At 42.1% G+C, this 21,238-nt stretch overlaps 2 protein-coding genes across 12 annotated transcripts in view; one reads left to right on the forward strand and one right to left on the reverse strand.

Annotated features, from left to right (window-relative positions):
- HTR4 (5-hydroxytryptamine receptor 4) overlaps positions 1-8,270 on the forward strand; it is a 173,268-nt gene extending 164,998 nt beyond the window's left edge. For both annotated transcript variants that reach the window (XM_077895967.1, XM_077895969.1), the window contains one exon: positions 1,478-8,270. In XM_077895967.1, coding sequence (XP_077752093.1) covers positions 1,478-1,565 — 88 coding nt within the window. In that variant the 3' untranslated portion in view covers positions 1,566-8,270. The remainder of the gene's footprint in view (positions 1-1,477) is intronic.
- Positions 8,271-10,078: 1,808 nt separating this feature from the next.
- The window catches only part of FBXO38 (F-box protein 38), a 56,359-nt gene continuing 45,199 nt past the window's right edge, over positions 10,079-21,238 (reverse strand). For all 10 annotated transcript variants that reach the window (XM_077895980.1, XM_077895978.1, XM_077895975.1 and 7 more), the window contains 7 exons: positions 18,801-18,901; positions 18,462-18,564; positions 15,236-15,402; positions 13,702-13,847; positions 12,955-13,058; positions 12,326-12,439; positions 10,079-10,680 (listed from right to left, as the gene is read on the reverse strand). In XM_077895980.1, coding sequence (XP_077752106.1) covers positions 10,502-10,680; positions 12,326-12,439; positions 12,955-13,058; positions 13,702-13,847; positions 15,236-15,402; positions 18,462-18,564; positions 18,801-18,901 — 914 coding nt within the window. In that variant the 3' untranslated portion in view covers positions 10,079-10,501. The remainder of the gene's footprint in view (positions 10,681-12,325; positions 12,440-12,954; positions 13,059-13,701; positions 13,848-15,235; positions 15,403-18,461; positions 18,565-18,800; positions 18,902-21,238) is intronic.

The following is a 21,238-nucleotide window of genomic DNA, read 5'->3' on the forward strand; positions in this document are numbered from 1 at the left end:
GCCATTTCCACTTTATTCTTCTCAAGGCTTATCTGGCAGGTACTTGTGGTTTTGCAAGTCCCCTCCCCTCCACTGGCCTCGAGCCCAGCAGCAGCTGCAGTGGACAGTTCTCTAAGAGCTCAGACTCATGCCCTTCACCTTGTCTCTGTTCCTCAGCTAACACCTGCTTTTATCCAGCAAAGAAGACTTTTTATTCTAGATCAGGGTTTCTCAATTTTGGCATTATTGACATTTGGGGCCAGGAACTCTCTGTGTGGGGGACAGTGTACTGTGTATTACACAGTGTTTAGCAACACCCTTGGTCTCTACCCACTGCATGTCCCTGCCATGACAACCAAAAGTGTCTCCAAATTGTCCCTGTTGAGACCCACTATTCTAAGTTCATACCTGGCCCTGGAGTTGTGTGTGACCATGGGTATTGGCAGCAGATAGGTAGAGTTTGATTGACTTCATCTTCACGAATTTCCTTTATTCCCTTGGGCAAGTCCCTGAAGCTCTGGTCATTTTGCTCAATGGCAAAATGAATATAATACTATCTTTTGTTGTGAAGATTAAATAAGGTAACACATGTAAAGGGTTTAGTACGGTACCTGGTAAATACCAATCAATCAATAAAAGTCAGCAATTTATTATAATTCCGGGCAAAGCATTAATGTAATTCATGAGAAACTTGGTCATCAGCATGTGATGCCAAATAACTGGCATGGGTTTATTTGTTCTACTGAATGGGCTTGACATTGGCCCCAGGGAAGCGAGTGGTGGTAGTGCTCCTAAACTCTGTAGAAATTTCATAAGAATAACAGCCAGGTGCTGGAATCCGGGTTACTGATGATAAGATCCACTTGCAATCGAGATTGATTCAAAGGCAATTAACATAGGAGTGCAACCGTGTGATACCGCAAATAATAAACACTTGTCAAGTAGTAAATTTCACAGTGATGCTTAGAATCAACTTGCTGCTTGATTCATCTAATTGATTTACTCTTCCAAATGTCACCAAAAGGAATGAGAGAAACAAATATGGTTATAGTGTCGTTCAGACTCTGAGAGCTTTACTCATCTCAGCACTTTGATATTACTGAATCCAGAACCCTCCCTAGGAGAGGGAATTCACATATTCAGGTACTGCTTGAGGTAGTGGAGTAGAGTACATTCACATTTTGATGAATGTAAGAGCCTTAGGCTTTGCTGGGAGAAAAGAAGAAATCTAGGTTCTAGTCCAAACTCTGCCACTAACTCTTTGTATAATTCTGGGCCTGTCATTTCCTCCAGGTCTTCAGTTTCCCTACTTTTAAAATGAGCAATTTGGATGGAGTTCTTTGGTCTTCCCTCTCAATGTACCCCCACACCCAGCCCCACCTCACCATGCTCTCAGAAGCATGTCATAGGAAGGAAGCCAACAGTGATGGGAATACTCTCTTTGGTACATTCGAAGGATGTCCGTTGAATTCTCATGCTTTCTTTCCTTCCTCCCTAGGTACACAGTTCTGCACAGTGGACATCACCAGGAACTTGAGAAACTGCCCATACACAACGACCCAGAATCCTTGGAATCATGCTTCTGATTGAGAACGTGGCTCATGATTAAGCCATTCATTCCCATTCATGTCTGCATGAACAGGCTACCCTGGCATCTCTCCTGACCCTCATCACCACCAGCGAGTCATGAGGCAGTGGGGACAAGGGCCCAGGTACGGGACATGGGGCACAGTGCTGGACAGGACCCAAGGCCAGAGTGTGGAAGATCTCAGAGTTGAGAAGGGACTTCAGGCGTCCTCAGATCCAGCCTCCCATCGAATGCTGGAGTAGCATCTTCCATAATATCCTTGGACGTTGGGCGTCTCTGCTTGCACACCTCCAGGGATAGGAGCTCACTACCTCCCAATGCAGTTCCTTCTATTGTAGGGAAGCTTTAATTATAAGAAAGTTTTTCCCTTTGTTGGAACGAAGTCGTGTTTCTGCTCCATCTTCCATTGGGAACCATGCAGTTAGCTCCCTGTTCCCCTTGAGAGCCCTTAGATGTTGGAAGACACTGATCTGCTGTCCACCCACCCTTTTAAGTCTTTGAACAGCTCCAGTTTCCTCTCCACTGTGGCCATCTTCTGGACATACTTTGGTGTGTGAATTAATCAAGGCTCTTGTAATGAAGTCAAGTTGGTATCAATGCCAAGATGTCTGTCCAGAAGCATGAAAGAGCTGACAAGTGAAACATCAATATTTTCTGGGTGGTAGTTATGAACATTTCTCTTTTCCTTTTTCTTGCGGATAGATCTGAAAACTGCTCTTTTTTTTTTTTTTTAAATTTTGGATCCATTACCCAAAGGCATCTTTACTGTTAGTCTAAATTGTGTGTGTGTTTAAGGATGACATTTGTCTCACTGGCATACTCACTTTGAGGTCATGTGGAATGAATCTTGATTCATTTTCCTTCCATGACAATGGAAAAAGGAACTGTACCTTTACTGAGGATGCTGATTAAGGATGATCTTGCAACTCAGATTTGGCGAGGAAATGAAGTTGCTCCAATAAGACACATTTTAGGGGCTTCCAGGGCCCTGTGCTGAGCCAGTGCTTGGTCTTGGGCCGGGCACTTGGCTCGTCGGGGCTAAGACATAATCACAAACCAACTTCCTTCCTTGGGGAAATTCACTGGCCCCCCTGCCTGTGAAGCTGCTGGGGCTCCATTTTTCTCCATTTTTTTCAGCATCTCACTTCTTCCAAGCTCCTTAGGAGATGCTCCCCTGATGTCAAAGCTACCAGCGAATCATTTTATCTTGGGGTGAATTATCCCCCGTGGTTAAAATTTTTGAGGGCACATTTTTTTCCGGTTATCTTTCTTTTGACTGATGATAAAAATTCTATCCTGAGGATGGATTGCTGGCCTGTAGGGACCCAGCCCAGGGAACAGGCAATGTGGGTGGGCAGGTAGTGCTGGTGGGGGGCAGGGGAGGTTACAAAATAAAGATGTGCCCAAAGTTTCTAGCCTCACCAGCTCCCCCTGCCCTTGTGCTTGGTCTGTTGACCCCAATTTCCTTCCTAAGTGATCCCAGAAGCCACAATTGCCTCCTTATCACCTATTTTAAAGCAGAACCCACAGGCTCTCCCCTTTCTCTCCATCCCCAAAAATGGTGGGAAGGACGATCAGACACCTTGATTTTTGCACTGCAAGTCGCACATCCCAGGAAACCCCTCAGTCCCAGGCAAAGTAGGCTGGCTGGTCACCCCACTTATGGGAGCCTCCCAGAGAGGATTAACCAGCCTCCTCATGTTTGCAGTTTCTTCCTACACTTTCTCATGGGAAAGGCAGAGCTGAGTGAATGTGGGGTCTGGAGTTCTTCCCATGCCGTCTGGATGAGGTCTCTGATCTCAAAGCACAAAGAACTTCTTAGGGAAAGACTAAGAGATCATGAGAACCAGATCATCATGAGGAAGCAATAGGTTTAGAGCTTTGAGGCAGCTGGTAAGCTTTGATGTCCCCAAAGTCGACATTATCTCCTGTGGAATGCATATATGCACACACACGTGCATCCATCCAGTAGGATTTGTTCCCTGTGAGATGCTTCTTTTCCCAGGAGCTTAGTAAGCTAGTGTGAAATATTATTTCTCAGTGGCAGGCCTACCATATTCGCCGATACCGTTCAACAGGGATCCACAGATTACAGCATGCGTGGGAAAATGAGACCTTACCATTAGCTGCTGGACTCTCGGGACACACTTCTGTGGGCCTGATTGGTGTCTGCAGAAGTCACAAGCACCCTGGTCCAGTGAAACAACAGCGATTGAGAAAATAGAAGCCCTTACCATTGTCAAAAAGACGGTGTCCTTTGCAGAGAAGGTCTCATAAGCAAACTTTGCTGTCTCTTTGGACCAGGGCTGGGATGATGTGGGTGATGCGCCCAACAGCCACAGGACAGGGTGAGAGGTGCTCTGTCTAGACAGCTGCTGGCCTGGCATTACCAAGAAGCCTGGCTTCCGAGAGTCCAGGTAATAGAGCAGGTGTATGGAAGACTGAGAAGGAGACGTGGAGCTTGTCCAAGGAAGGAGGAGACTTACTGGGCTGTCTTCCCTGAGAAGACCACCCTCTTCCAGGGAGCTTGAAGTGTCAAGAAGAGATGCTTTCTGGGAGGCAGCATATTTCTTCTGGCCACATGTGCCTGGACAGTTGCCGGGGTGACAGGCGCTGCAACCAGACTACCCCATGCCTGGGATCCAGGGGCTTCACCTGTGCTTCTTCTCAATGAGAACCTCCAGCTCACAGGACTGTCCAGGGGGAGGCCCCAAACTCCCCGTCCTGCTCATGGTCCGCAGCTGGCGAGTGAAAGAGATCGAAACCAACTTCTACTGCCCCCCGAGTATGTGTTTGTAGACGAACTCGTTCTTCCTGGATTTCACCTCTCACATCATGCTGCTCACTCGCTCTGCCCTGGGGCAGATTGCTGTCCGCCTGGACGTGGAGGGTGGGCTTGGGGAGGCCGGGGGAGGGGGTCCCGGGAGGGGCTGGGGGCGGCTATAATTGAACTGCCTTCAATATCATCTTCAAGCAAGAACAAAGTACTGTTTCCTTGGTGCTGTGCTGTCTGCCCGTTTTTCTCTTTGGTGGTGTTATTTCCCTCCAGGGAGAGCCCGGCGTGGCTTTTGTCTTGCTGTCATTTCTGCTCTTCTCTGGTCAACGTCCTTCCCTGTAACAGTTGGTCTGGGGGGGGTGGGTGGCGGCGGGGAGACTAATGCATTTACCTTTCCTGGCTAGAATCTGCAGTCTCTTTCCCATTCAGTCTAGAGAACTGAGGCCGAATGTTTGGCTTAAACTTAAACAGATCAGGGATGGCTTCGAAGGCCTGGTGGGGTGACGTGCTGCTTGGGACCTTAACCAGCTCTGGCCTGGCTCATCGCGCCCACAAAATGGAGAAACTCTCTGGGCCAGGAGGATTGTTGGAACACTTCAACAATGTGTTGAACCCCTCACATTCAACAGGGGTTGAATTGCTGTGCAGCCAAGGGCAACTGTGAGGATTTTCCCCATAAAATATGTGCCCTGCCTGTACCGCGATTAATATGCTCATGTAAGTAATTCAGGTTTTCACTTACTTATTTTAGAAAGAAATGTTTTATCAATCCCAGAATAGAAAATCAGTATTACTTGTCATAAATAGAAAGCAGCCATAGAGATAAATGAAAACAAAACAAGGTTTTTAAGTGCTAATGTAAGCCAGTGCTCGTGTATTTAAAAGGGAGCTGAATGAGGGCTGGAAGCTGGGGGGGCCTGGGCCCTGTCCCATGTGGGGCTCCTGAAGCTAGGTAGGGCTGCAAGAGAGGTCACCAGGGGAGATCTCTCAAACTTTCTGAAGGAATGTGATTAATCCCTAGTGGAATTTGATACCCTTTGGCACCACAGAGAGAAGGAAAGTGTAACAGGTGATAGTTTAGTTACTATTATATTTGATTCACATTGTTTCTCCTTTCCCTTCCTTTCCTTTTTTTAGCTCACTCCAGAACATATCTTAATAATAATAATAATAATGATAATAATAATAATAGTAATGTAGCAATAATAAGAGAAGCTACCATTTAAGGAGCTCCTTTCTGCTAGGCACTGTGATGAGTGCTTTACGTAGATTCTCTCATTTAATCCTCATAAAATCCTTACACCGTAAGTACCCAGATTTCTCCCACTCTGCAGCAGAGCAGACCTCAGCCTAGAGGTCTGGCGACTAGCCTAGACACCCAGGCACCCAGGCCGAGGCCCCAGGCCCCAGGAACCCAGGCCCCAGGCTGGGAAGGGTGCATTTGGAGTGCAGACGGCGCAGGCGGTGTGGTTGTCAAGCCCGCAGTCCTCACCATGGGCACACAGTCCTTAACGGATGAGCTTCCTCCACTTGCACATGTAGGGCACGATGCTGGGAGTGAGGAGTGAGCAAGCGGAGGAGGCCCCTGCCCTCCTGTTGCCTAGGCAGTTCCTCCCGCCTCAGCCTGGGGCCTGGAGAGGAAGACAGGGCCTGCCTATTCCAGTGTGCAGCCCTCCCTGCACTTGCTCTACTGTGTCTTGACCTCCCTTCCACTCTCTGAGCCTGACTTTCGGTCTTTAAACAAAAGAAGAATTCAGTACATGATTGGGTGGGAGGAAAGGCCCTCCCGCACCGACTCTTTCCAGTATTCAGCTGCTGGGCCACCGAGTAACCAGCAGCACAGCCTGAGACAGGTGTGTGAGCCCCAGGGAGCATGGTCTGTATCTCAGGCCCTCCCTGGGGTGTGTGGATGAGGAGTGGCTCCGGCGGAAGGCAACTTGACTTTGCTGCATTTCCTAGTGGGAACATGGAATACTATCTGGATATGCTCCTCTGTCCCAGGAGCTTATCACCTCGGACACTTTACAGTTTGTATTTTCCCAGGGAGGTCCCTGAGCCTCTCACAGCAACCTGCAGGGAGGGATTACGGAGAGCATATTATAGAAAAAGAAACTGACTTTGTCAGGGAAGGTGATTTGCCCAAGGACACAGGAATCAGAGCTGAAACACTTCAGGTCACTCCTTTCTAACAGTCCTTTCCTCTTCCTCTCATTTCTAAATATACAAGTTACGTATTTTTAGACAACTTAAGTGATGGGTTGCACAGATAACGTATTAATGCAGTCCACTCCTATGAAAAAGAGTTCTAACTATAGAGCAAAACCCCCCTTGACTACAGCTTCATCCCACTCCCCTCAAGAAGTATCTGTGCTTTAGCTGGCTTATGTAACCCCAGAATGTGTCCTGTGTTTCTACATATGTATAAATGTACATATAAAACTAGATGATCTTGTCTGTTCTTATATATAATGCTGTGTATTGTGATTTGCAATTTGCCTTTTCCAACGGTACTCCATACATGTCATTTTGTAAGACGTGATTCTTCGTCATTCTTTTCAGTTGTTGTGTGTCCATGCCCTACAACAGATGCCGTCCAGTGTGCGGTGTTGTCTCTTTTAGGGTCTGGCTGGTATCCTGTGGCCGAGTGGGGCATGTGAAGCCTGCCTCAGAAAATCAGCAGCGTGTTTTCCTGTCCTGTGCTAACCATAGGAAGGTCAGCTGGCAGGGGCTCAAGTGTCAGAGGCAGCTTCCCCGTGGACAAGGAAGGCCTGGCCCTTCATGGGCCCCAGCCGGCCTCCCTCCAGGGTCTGAGACCCCCTGCCCGAGTAGCACAGGCTTCAGGAGAAGACTGACATCATCGTGCTTTCACTGCTCCTGGAGACGTCCCTTTGACCAGATCCTTAACCTGCTATACCTTAATTTCCCCAATAGTAAAACAGGGGGCAGAACGATCAGACACTTTCTAGTATGAGGGTATGCGCAGAGCACTTGGTAAAACATTTTCAAAAAAGATTTGAAAGAGTGCACACGTTGGGGGCGGGGCGGGGCGAGGCAGAGGGAATTCTAAGAAGGCTCTGCGCTGAGTGTGGAGCCTGACATGGGGCTCGATCTCACAACCCTGAGATCTCAACCTGAGCCAAAATCCAGAACTGGACACTTAACTGTGCCACTCCGGTGCCCTGGGAAACACTTTAAAACCTGCTTACGTGGTATCATTATTTCCTCTTAATGGCCTTACTAGTTCTCTCTGCTTCCTACCATCCTGGAATATGGTCAAAGGACAGGAGGTTATGAAAAGATTAGTAAAAACCCCTTCATAATTAAGGGAATAATAGTGGGAGCAGTCCACTTGTGCCCTTTTCCCGTTTATGAAGGCTCTCATGGCACTTTCACAACTGCCCTATGGGGTGGGCCTATTGTTCATTGTTACCATTTAGGTGACGAAATGGAGCCTCCAGGGTAAAGGCTGTGACCACCTCCAGGTCAGCTGGAAGTCATTTGAGGAAGTCAGAATCTGAATCTAGGTCCCGATTCCCATGGTGAGGTGCCTGTAAGAGCTATGTGTCAGCTGTGCTTTACAGATTGGGCTCACGGCTGACAGGACCCCAAGAGACACCATTATCTCTACCACTGAGATAATTTAATCATCTGTCAAACAGTGAAGGCCTTTTAAAAACGTGCCAGACACTGCACCACAAGTGGATGACATGTAATGGCATGGACAGAACAGGACAACTCGATTCTCTATGACAGGTGAGGGCAAGCAAACTACCTACCGTGTGGGGGCCGTGTCCTCCAGTCTGTAAGAACGTTTTTTTACTTTTTAAAGTGGTTGGAAAACAAATTAAAAGATATTCTGTGACATGTGAAAGTTACACCAAATTCAAATTTGTGTCCATAAATAAAGTTTTATTGTCCTGCCCGTTTGTTGATGTATCTTCTGTGGCTGCATTCACACTCCAACAGCTGAGTAATCACCACGGTGGAGCTTCAGCTCATTACTGTCTGGCCCCATACAGGAAGTGTGCCGGCCCCTGCTGTCGGGCCATCACTGCAGCCACCCGTCCCACAGACACTGACCAGATGCCTACTGTAGTAGTCTTCTTCCAAGTTTGCTGTTTTGTTTTTTAGCTGCTCCAGTCTGGAGGTCTTTGCAATGATTCTAGCACTTCCTGCTGTACTTGTTCTAGCAGTGGGTTGGAGGAGCCCGAAAGAAACCAACATGTTAGAAAGCAGCGGCCTCTAGCGGCCCATCTAAGCATTGGTTAGATGATTGGGTTATTCCGGTTACACTGAAAAAACAGGTTTACATGGAGTCTAAGGGTTGGGGGGAGAGGGTTGTATTATTTCGAAAGATCTAGAATGTTTTAGAATTTGTTTCCTGCTTTTACTTAAATATAGTTTGTTTTGAATTTGTTTCCTGCCCTTTTTAAGTTTTTCTTTTTCTTTTTTCTTTTTTTTTTTTTTTGAGATTTTATTTATTTATGATAGACACATAGGCAGAGAGAGGCAGAGACAGAAGCAGGCTCCACGCAGGGAACCTGATGTGGGACTTGATCCTGGGACTCCAGGATCACGCCCTGGGCCCAAGGCAGGTGCTTAACTGCTGAGCCACCCAGGGATCTCATGTTTCCTGCCTTTTCTAACCTGGAGAGTACAACACACTTAGCTAAAAAGGAAGACTGGTGGAATTAAAAATAAGGGAATAAAAAGATGACCGAATGTGGTTCCTGACCTTCTTCCCAATGTGACAGAAATAATTTTGTCTTGAAAAAGAGAGAACTTTGATGGAAGATACGACCATTCACATGATTTTAGTGTTAGGAATACTTGCAGGTACCCTTGCATGTCTGTGGACATGAACAATACGGAGGCAGCCCAGTGGGAGTCAGGCACTTGAAGGCCTGTCCTTCCTGGCCTTGTCCGGTTCTTGACTCTAAGTGAGAAATTTTCCCTTTCTGAGCTTCAGTTAATCCCCTGTAAATGAAAAGGTTGGAGCAGGCAGTCTCTACACCTCAGAGAGACCATTTGGAAAGGGTTGACAAATTTTCCCACAGACCTTCAGTTCAAGCAATTCGTCAAGGTCACTCAACTATCAAGTGGACAAGCTAGCCCTCAAATGCACATGTTGCTCTAAAAGCCTTTTTTGCTCGTGACCCCTGGCCCTATGTGGCACCGATCACTGCCACATTAGGGTGATTTGTCTCTTGAGAAAGGAGAAAGGCCATTCCCTGGTGACCAAAAGGTGTTTTGGGAAATTCTGCTCTCCCCCATGATCTGTCACATAAGAGCTCTACGAGTTGAACACCTTGCAGCTACAGGATTTTAGAAAGAAAAAAAAAGAGATGAGAAGCTGGATTACACTGGAATCTTACTTAGACACAACTCTATACGTTCCTTTTCTGTGCAGTATTTGCTATTTTTCTTTAAAAACAGGGATTCAGGTCCAAGGCAAGAAAAAAGTTTTTAAATAAACTTTTATTTTTATATTCAAGATAAAGCATATACACAATTGAACGTGGAAATAAATAACTAGAAATGCTTTGGAAACTTCCATTTTCCCCTCTCAAACTCATTTTTTTAAACTCATGAACCTTTTTATTTGATTTTAAGAAATATGGCCACTATAATACCAAGAGAAAAAGAACCATCATTTTGTACACAAACATAAAGCTGCCTCCTATAGGGTTTAGTTGGTTTTAATAAGAACACAAAAAAAGCACACAAGACACAAAGACTCTTCAACAGATTTACTCAAACAGCTTTGCTCGAGAAGAAAAAGGCACAGATTTAAGGGGATGACAATGATTATTAAGAATATAGTAAATGGGGGCTCAGCCAAAAAGTGACACTTTGTGAACTAAGTCAGGAAAAACAAACAAAATGAACTCTTTCCAATTATCTGCCTTCATTAAAATGAATTCTTAAATTAAATTGTATAAACATATGATATAAAGATGGTACTCGGGAATTGTCTCTGTATATTTCCTCTATGTACAAATCTTTGTATACAACTTCAACGTTCCTTATATATTTCCTATATACCAAAATGTGCCCGGGCCTCCAAACTGCATGCCCTGAATCCCTGTGGCACTGGCTGGCAGCTGGGCGACCCCAGGGGCTTTCTGCCAGAATACCTGGGAAGTAGGAGGGATCAGTCAAATGTAGTCATCTTCAACTGGCTCCCCATTGACATCACAGTAGTGGATGAAAATGGCCACTACCCGCTGAAACACACCCTTCTTCATTTGACGCATCTCGGAGATTTCTTCTCCTATTGTTTCCATACAGATGTCTGCAGACAGCTGTCCTTTCCTTCGAGGAGCATAGATGGTACCTTGAAAATGAGAAAGTAAAGGAGAAACATGCAGGATTATCAAAATCATCTGGAGGTCACTGGTTAAGCTGGACCATGAGAAAAGCCTATCTGCTGTAATGCAATGCCACTGAATTAGGTATAGCTCCTGGAATGGGCCCCCAAAGTTCCACATACCACACTATTGCCCATGTTTGGTGCCTTAGACAGCACACAGGAGTAAAGGCCCAACATGGCAACAGACCAGACAGGTAAGTCATATATACATGTAGTTCTCCGAATTGATTTCTTCATAAAGTAGGTTTTAAAAACTTCCTACAAATGGATGTTCAAGCATGCTAACATTTTTTGAAGTGTTTGAATATAGGAAAAACTATATTCAAAAGATCTTCAAGTTTCTCCCCAAAATCTATACCTGAATCATAAGGAGAAGTGGTTCATAAGGAGAATAATCATTAATGTAAATGGAACAATTTTGAAACAATATAGCTAACAAACTCTTAATAAAGGGTAAGAAAATTATAAATATTTAGGTAATAAAAACATCTAGGTAGAAAAATTTGTCTCAAGTACCTCTGCTCACCAACCTTTATATATCCCTAGTAAGTTCACTGATTATAGTACAAATTGAGAGCTGCTGTTTGTAGGTGGAGAACCACATAATAAAAAAATAAAAAATAAAAATATTTATATCGGCATCTGGGCTCTTTTCATAATTTGGCTATTGTGGACACTGCTGCTACAAACAGTGGGGTGCAGGTACCCCTTCAGATCACTGTTTGTATCTTTTGGATAAATACCTAGTAGTGCAACTGCTGGGTCATAGGGTAGCTCTAATTTGGGAGAGGTAGATGAATGGATAAAGAAGATATGGTGTGTGTGTGTGTGTGTATACACACACACACACACACACACAAACGGAGTACTACTCAGTCATCAAAAAAATGAAATACTACCATCCGCAACTACATGATGGAACTAGAGGGTATTATGCTAAGTGAATAAGTCAATCAGAGAAAGACAATTACCATATGATTTCAGTCATATGTGAAATTTTTTTTTAAAGATTTTATTTATTCATGACAGAGAGAGAGAGAGAGGGAGGGAGGGAGGGAGGGAGAGAGAGGGAGAAGCCGGCTCCATGCAGGGAGCCTGATGCAGGACTCAATCCTGGGACTGCTCCCTGAGTCAAAGGCAGATGCTCAACCACTGAGCCACCCAGGCGACCCTCATATGTGGAATTTAAGAAACAAAGCAGAGGACGATAGGGGAAGGGAAAGAACAATAAAATAAGATGAAATTAGACAGGGAGATAAACTGTAAGACTCTTAACCATAGGAAACAAGCTGAGGGTCGCTAGAGGGAGGGTGGTGGGGGCATGGGGTAACTGTATGATGAGCATTAAGGAGGGCACGTGATGTGATGAGCATTGTGTGCTACATGCAACTGATGAATCACTGAACTCTACCACTGAAACTAATGATATACTATATGTTAACTAACTGAATTTAAATAAAATATGAAAAATTAAAAATATCCCTCCCCACATTTATATGGGAAGCAATTTAAAGGCTACACTGCCTTTAACCCAAACAAAATATGAAGTATCAAACACAGTAAGATATACTCAAACTAAAGAATATGAATCAAGTCAGGCCATAATTACTTTCTTCATCATCTTCAAAATCATATCTGGCGAAGCTGTTGGGTTCTGCAGCCCGCAATGATCTCAACCAAGGGAAGTCAGAGATCATGGAATATGGCGCTCCATCCACAACCCCTAAAATAAGAAGACACATTAACAGTGCTGCTGGTGTGAAAGTCAAGAACAGGGCCAAACACTAGTATTTTGTAAGCAGGATGTAAAATGTGCTTTTATCCATCACAGGTAGAAAAAAGCACTGGACCAGGAGAGGTGGACTCTAATTGTAACTCTGCCGCTATTAGGTCATGTGATCTCGGTCACCCTTTGATTTTAGTATGCCTCAGTTTCTCCTTCTCTCTAAATAAAATAAAGAGGCTGAGACAGGTGCCCTAAAGTCATTTCAACTCCTAAACTGTAGCAGGTTTCAATTTTCTTCTACTTTTTGTGTTTCAACACTGCTTCTGATTATTTGGGCATGGTAAAGATTTGAAGAGGGAGAGCAATATTTATGTGGTTGCTGCTACCTGCAGATACTCAAAACAGCCATTACCCCAAGAACTGGAGGCTCCCGTTCCTACCCTCCCTATGGCCTTCTCTCCATCTAGTTAGTGAGCAACTATGTAACTGCCCAAACACTGGTAAATGCTCACCTTCTAAAGTATAGATTTCTCTACCCCAGGGGTACTTGGGGTATTTCTTTAAATCATCTTCACTTCGCGTGGCTTCAGGGAAGAATTCATACTTAATGAGTTCTCTGGAGGCAATAAGAAAAATTAAATAAAAATTACAAAACTGAAAATAATATTGGGGTGTGGGGTAGAAAGGATGCATCGAAGCTGTATCAGGCCCAGAGTCTAGTGAACATCTCAGAATATTAAAGAGCCAACAGAAGTAGAAAAAGCTGGAGGATACATATCTAGTCAGGTTTCAATTACTTTCCTCACTATCTTCAAAATCCTATCAAGGAAAGAAAGAAAGCCACTCTCTAATCAAATGTCTTGTGTTTAAGATGCTAAATAAAACATTTATATAACTGATGTATAAAAAAGCCCAACTTTCTGATGATGTAAAAACATTAACAGTCGTAAGGTCTTTAAATTTCCTATCTTTTCCATGCACTGGGGCAAAAGGAATGGAATGGAGTCAAATGTACATGTACGGTCAGTTCCTGCAGTTTTTCTCGAAGTTTAGTAATAAAGTTACAAATGTATACAATGCTCTTTAGTTTTAAGTACTCATTCCCCTCAGTCTTTACATGTTATATGTCAAATGTTTCAGTGCCTGACAAGCTCAGGCGGAATCATTTCAAATATGGTAAGAATAACTAGGATTTGTTTCTAGGACCCCTTGCTATGGGAAATGATGGAGAAGAGCCTCAGGGGCTATGGATTACTTACTGATTGATGTTTGCTATAGTATCCATCCAACTGCGGATGCGCACCTTGTTCCGGACATTGGGAGGGTTACTGAATTCATGGATAATACAGATGTGATAGGGGTAGGGGCCGCTAAATAGCTTCTGCTCCAGAGTCAGTGTGTCCACCTGGAGAAGACATCATAGACAGGGCTTTGGACCAAGGAAGAGATTATCTTGGAAATTTATATCCTTAGAATATGAACAATCTTTCTTTAGGACCTCAATTTTAAAATCTTTGGCATATCTGAAAATCAAATAGTCACATCCAGTTCCGAACATAGCTTGCCAGGCCAGGATTGGGTCTTGTATAATTCTTCTGTCTAGCAAGCTCACTGATTCACATGTCATTGCTACATAAACACCCACTAAAAAAGCAGGGAATCCTGATGCAGGTAACTGACCCCAGGGATCCACTCCTGAGTATGTCCTTCATAGGTTTAAGTACTGGCTGCATTACAGAGCTGCGAATGTGTAGCATTCTCTATGCTCGATTCAAACTGGCCTACAGCCAATCCTAGAGACAGAACGCATTCTCTTGCTCCCTTGTAGCCTTTGTTCACTTGCCTTCTTCTCATGGTCCCCTCTTCCCCATCTCTACTTAGGCGATCCTGCCTTGCCATCTTAGCGGCATACGTGTCCACCTCCTACTGGAATGGCAAGCTCCTCAAGAGAAGGATGATGCCCTATGTATGTATTCTTCAACTCCAGAAAATTATAGACAACTAATGATTTGTTTGTTGAAATGAATCTTTTGGGGCCAGGCTTACACACTGACTGCAATGATCATTTACTATTTCCTTTAAACTTTATTTTGGCACCAAGCACAGAGTATTACATATTTGCTCCTTCCCCTTCTGCCCCGTCTTGCTCCCATTTTACTGAAAAGTAACTGACATACATCACTGTGTAAGTTTAACACATACAACATGAATAATCTGATTTATACAGATTGTGAAATGATAACCGTTAACACCTTTAGCCAATATTCATCTTTTTATGTATGTATGATAAAAAGTTTCTTCTCAGTAATGATAATAATAGCAGCTACCAAAGGACTACTTACTACACACCAGCAATTGTTCTGGTACTTCACATATATTAATTTAACTATCATGATAAGTGTAGGTTTTTATTCTAATTTTACATATGATTTTTTATTTCTATAAGACAAAAAAAATCTGCTCTCGGTCAGTGAATGAGAATTTGAAATCAGGCAGCCTGAAACCAGAGTCTGTGCTCTTGACCACAGGCAACTTTTAATAAGTAAAATAACTTGAGTAACAATTACCTGCATCATATAGCTTGCTAAAAACCCACAAAAATCAAGCAGAGAAGCATTAAGGAAGAAGACTGGCAAGATAGTCCAGCTTGGTTAAAAGAACTGTGTAGAATCTAAAGATTACTACAGGTTGAGCAAATGAATAAATTCCAAGTCCAAAAAGAAAGAAGACTAAAAATAAAAAAAAAAAATTAACTGCAATATTCCTCAGAAAGGAGCAGAGAGAGCTCGTTACCTGCTGCATTGGGCGTAGATATATGATGCGGTTTCTCTCAGGAGGCATCCTTAGTATCTGATCTAGGACTTGATCCATATTCAGTTTCTTGCACTGTGCGTAGTCAAATCGATTTACAATTGGTGCATTTTCTACTTTTAAATGTTTCAGTACCCTGCACCTGGTAGCTATAAAATTAAAACAATCGTAAGCTCTACAAATATTCTATACAAAATAATACAGCAGTGTATAGACCATCTTGAATCATCTTTGGAGGAGAATACTACAGACATGAACATCTCTTAACATTAAGTATTGTCATAAAGTACAGCTAACAGTTATCAAAATGATTTGAAAATGTCATGGGGCGCCTGCATGGCTCAGGCAGTTAAGTGTCTGATTCTTGGCTTTAGCTCTGGTCATGATCTCAGGGTCAGGAGACTGAGCCCCACATGAGGCTCTCCACCCAGTGTGGAGTCTGCTTGGGATTTTCTCTTTCTCTTCCCCTGTCCCTCCTGCCCATGCTCATGTGCATGCTTTCTAAGAAAATATTAAAAAAAAAAAAAAAAGTCATTCTGTCCTGTTCAAAAGAAGGTGGTCACTATCATGTTGAAGGGATGTCAAAGAACTTTTTCCTACCTAAGATTTTACTGGAAAGGAGTCCATATTCCAGAGAGTAACTTGCCTAAACATAGCAACCGTTTTAAAAATATTTATTTAAAAGAATGAATGATGGTAACTATCACATTATACAATTTTATGGGTAATGTTCAAATAAACCTAGAATAATTTACATATATTATCATACATTCACCCACAGGAAATGAGCAGAGTTGATTTTAATTTCTATTGTAAGTTTAAAAGCAAAACCTTAAGAGACCCAAAGTATTTGGATACTTTAGTCTAAGGCTGTATAATCCAGTGTGGTAGCCACTAGCCACCTGAGCTTTTTAAATTTCTATTAACTATAATGTATTAATATTAACAATTTAGTTTCTCAGTTATCAGTCACAGTTCAAGTGTTTAATAGTCACAGGTGGTTACTGTATTAAGCAGTGCAGATACAGAGCATTTCCAACACTGTAGAGGAGTTCTATTGAAAATGCTGGCCTGAAACATGATTAAATATGCTCCTGCCAAACATGCAAATATCAAGTTATATATAAAGAAAAATAGTTGCTATATAATAAATGCATTTAACTGTAAGAGTACTCTAACTTCAGAAAAATCTCCCTTTCCTTTTCTATTAACCTCAAAGTTCCCTCTGATCCAATTTTTAACTATAGATTTCAACCTCATCCAACTCAAGAGAGAATAAGATGGAAGATATGATAAAACCACAGAGCTGATATGCTTCATCTCTTTAACATTTCAGAAAGACATCTTCTATAACATCCTTGACACAATGTCATCACCTTCCTGAGCAGTCGAGCCCTGTAACTAACTTGATGTTGGAGGGCTAATCAAGTCTCTGACTTTCTGACTCATTTTCTTCTTCTGTGACCTGGCAGGAGGAAGGGGAAGCAGGGTAGGTGACAGGAAAGGAGGAAAAGAGAGAGGATCAGATAATGATAGAGGTTCAATGGCTCTGCCCTGTAAAACCAGACAAGGTTAAGGTCAGTTCAGACCTCAACTAGCCATCTCGCCCACCATTAACTCTGTTTGGTGGGTGTCTAGGGACAGAACTGCTTATCTAGGATCCCTGATCCCATGATAAGCTGAGGTAAACAATTTGGTTTAAGAGCAAACAAAAGGCAGGGCCTGAGGCCACGTGATCTATCACTAGGTATAGAGAAGATATGGAGAGAATGAATCCTCTGAGTTAAGTGCAGAAGTGAAAACCAATCAGATTCTCTAAGAGATGAATGAAGAAAAGAATGAGAAGTCAAAGCAGCTCAAAGATTGTGAGGCAGATACTCAAACCTCACAGAGGAGAGTGATGAGAGTGCTGCCTTAAGCCAGGCTGGGCTCCCCTGCTGTTATGACCTCTGAGCTTCTGAAGGGCCCTGATTCTGTTTTAGGAGGAAACACCAAAAGGAGATGGTCATTTAAGTAGGTATTTTAAGACTTCATTGACTGGAATGGAGTAAAGTATCACCTCTTACGGGTGAACATAGGGTCTAGAGTTTTCTAGAATTCTGGAGAGAGGTAGTGTTTATATATTAGTTTAGCTCTTCTTTCTGGGATTCTCCTAATATACGACAAATTGGTAAGGATTTCCTTGTTTTGCTCACTAATAGTAACACAGAAAACAATCAAAAACAACTAGTAAGTAGCACAGAAGTGCAAAGAAAAGAAAGCCCCGAATACTGCAGTACTCATACAATACAAAATATTAGGCAAGCTTTTACTTAGAGGTAAGACCTATGTTTAAGTGTACATATATATACACACACACATACACACATGTATCATTGTATTTAAATCTTCACAGATGTTTATAGGGTAAGCATAATTATGCACACTTTACAAACTGAAAAAAGATGAACCCAGAGAATATGTAACTTGTCCAAAGCAAAAAACATGTCATATCTTCATAATTCTACATGGATAGGTACCAAAATGTGATTTTGACTGAAAATGGAGAAATGGACATATCAAACACCTGAAATTTTAAAAAAGCTCACACAAAATAATACTCTACTCCTATTTGTTCAGAGGTAAATATATATATAAGTAGAAACAGACTGGAAGGACACGCATTAAAGGCATCAGTAGAGATGGCAGGGGCTTATGGGATTGGCAACACAGGACAATGGGACTAAGGGGAAAAGTGGGAGTCTGGACTGAGGATAATGTGCCAGGAACTGAGGTTATGACTGACAATGTCCATCAAATTTAGAGCCAATAAGCACATAAGGCGCAGTTACCACTCCATGACAACAGGGACACAAAACACTACCAACATCATATAGCTTGGCAAATAGTAGAGACAGAATTCAAGCAGACATTTACTTGGCTCCAAAGCCCATACATGTTGTTTATCTACTCTGTAGATTAAGGAGCAATTACCATTTAGAGGAAAGCAGAGGAGAGGTTGTTTTAAAAGATGAAGTCTCTGCACTTGCTCCTTCACAACGAATAGGGAGCAACTGCCTGACAACTACAGAACGGGGACAGAATTAGAAATAATCCAACATAAGGATTCCTTTGAAAAAATAAAGAAATGTTATTGTAGTATGTATGAGTCCTTAATTCTTTAAGCTCATTCGTGATGCTTTTGTGTGACAGAGGCCTAAATACATACCGTGGATGAACATCATCTTGGGACAGTCCTTTAACACGAGATCTGTGATTCCACAGTTGGTCATAGTGACTCCAACAAGATTTTTGGATTTTAATACAAGGACCTACAAGGAAAAAAATTTTAAAAGATGTATCTTTCGGCAGACTTTTTTTTTTAAACCTTAAATGTTTTCACTGGCACAAGTTAAGAAGCAGCTGTTATCAATTTCTTCTTTTAGGGCAAAAAAAAGAAAATATATATATATATATAGATATATATATATATAAAAAGATGGAAACTTTAGTCATTATTCAGGAACTTGGCTGAAACTGAAAGCTAACTGGTGGCTTTTTTCTTCACCTGCACATGGTCATCCTCAATCACAGGATCACTGGTACTGGTGGATTTGTCTGCTGTCCTCTTCCGTTTCATGGCATGACGTGGCTTTGTTTTGGCAACCTCTAGAAAAAGGCAAGAGGAAAATCCAAACTTTAGCTTTTAGCTTTTTCCTTCAAGAGAATACAACTGCATATTGTATGAACTCTCTCAAGGCAACTCTCAAATCTATGACTTGGTTCCCAACAGAATATCATTGGATAATAACCCAATAGAACATAACCTCTATTTCCATATGACTATTCCAAAACAAGATCACTCTGCATTATCTCAAACCAATCGACATCAAATAGGATTTCCCTTCTCATACCTTGCCATTATCAACAATCTAACAACTTCTATCTCCAGTTACCAACCCATCCTAAATACTGTTGGTGGATTAAACTCACCATTTTCCTGTTGAACAACTTTAAATTACTAACTACTGCTTAGTAAATATGTTTCAAGGCCTGATACTTATTCTCAATTTTATTCCATACTGTGTCCTAGTCATCTGCCACTGCCAGAGCATTTGAAGTCAAAATCATTCTAGCTCCTTCTGCCCAGAACATCCTTTCCTGACTTCATTCTACCCATTCCTGAGCTCAAATATCCCCTCCTCTAACAAATCACCTCGGCCCCCAAGCCCTCTAAGTGGTTCTGTAAATCCCTGTATACTTGTTTCTCCACTTAAAGGTTTCTTGAAGACAACACTTTCAAACCTTTGTGTCAATGTCAGCCACTAGCATCTAAAATGAACATTTACTGAACAAATTGGCACTCAATATTCACTGAACGAGTGCATTAGATACATAAATGGAATAACAATAGTAGCAAGTATTTACGAGCGCTTACTGTGTGTCAGGCACTTTTCTACGGATTTTACTTGCATTAACTAATTTAATCCTTAAAACAGACCTCTGAGATTACTCTCTGTTTTATAAATAAGGAAACAGTGACATAGGACAGTACAAGGGCTTGCCACAGCCTAAGTGGAGGAATCAGGAGGCAAGACCAGGCAATCTGGCACCAATCACTATGAAAACCTGTAGTCTTTTATCTGTCAGATCCTGGTTAGCAAGACCCTAACACATTTACTAGTGTTGTTCTAAAACATGACAGTGTAATTATAAAAGCAAATATTATGTTGATTTTATTTAAATGCAAGGTCTAAATTCATCTCTAAAACTTTAACAAGCACATATATATTCTAAGACAAAACACTGAGAAATCACTGTCCTCATTTTTTGACAAACATTCTGTAGGAGAGCATTTATTAAATGCAGTAAGGCTTATCTTAATGAATTAAATCTCACCACACTGCTTTTGGATACCACTAGTATATTATAGACATCCTACCTGGTAATTCTGTAACTTCAAAGGTCGAAGATTAGAAAGAAAGATAGGGAAAACAAGGCGCAGATATTGCAAATTCCCAAAGGCTTGGGTTAGATTGGAAATCTAGGGATCTAATTCAAGTGTTTTTTGTTTGTTTTGTTTTGTTTTTAAGACACTGGAACATTCTCTACCACTTGAAACCTTTGTGAAACCTCACTATGCAAACCAACTGAAAGCAGCTGCTCTGGTTGAAAGCTATAAAAGAGAGCCTAATAGTTCTGCCCACCGAACATCCTCTGAGGACCCTGAACTCAAACAAAATCCTGGGGTTCTGGAAAAGATGAGAACTAGTGATCTAGCCAACCCACAGAAGGCCTTCTTCCATAGTATTCCTGAAGGGACTTCATGCAAAATCTATTTATCTTTATTGACAAGGAGTCTGCTAAAGGCAGCACATTTTACATGACAGATAAAATTCACACACCTGTTATGACCAATAATAGGAACTGATTTGTCTCCCAGTACTCGAAAAATGAAAACAAACAAAAACCAGGTCTGTTTCCATTCCTTTATGACAGTGTTGAAATCAGAATCTTCTGTTAGCATTCTCTTTTTATGATCTGATTTCCAAACTTTTCACCTTCCTGGAATGTTCTCTTCCTTAACTAATCAGAACATGGGGTTCAAAAAGTTAAATTTCCTGCTCTCCAGAGTGCCCAGATTGGCAGTTCATATTTTCTATGAGAAGTTATAAATCTGTGTCACACTTTATAAGCATTAAAAACAAAGGCCTCCCAATGTAAAAGAAAAAAAAATTAATCTTATTTTTTTCTCATGCCTCCCTCTTTGTTTAGGGACAATTTTTAGTGATGATTTCATACATCTACCAGCATCAACATACCTCATATGTTGGTTCCTACCACTTATTAAGTTCACAATTATTCACTGAGCCCCACATCATGTAACACATTGTGCTAGAAGCTGGGAATTAAATGGCAAACAACCAGACACTGTCCCTGCCCTCACGGAGCTCAGTCTATTGGAAAGACAGACAGCAAAACACAGAATTACAACACAGTATAGTT

The sequence above is a fragment of the Canis aureus genome, chromosome 4 (genome assembly GCF_053574225.1).
Source record: "Canis aureus isolate CA01 chromosome 4, VMU_Caureus_v.1.0, whole genome shotgun sequence".
Lineage (NCBI taxonomy): Eukaryota > Metazoa > Chordata > Mammalia > Carnivora > Canidae > Canis > Canis aureus.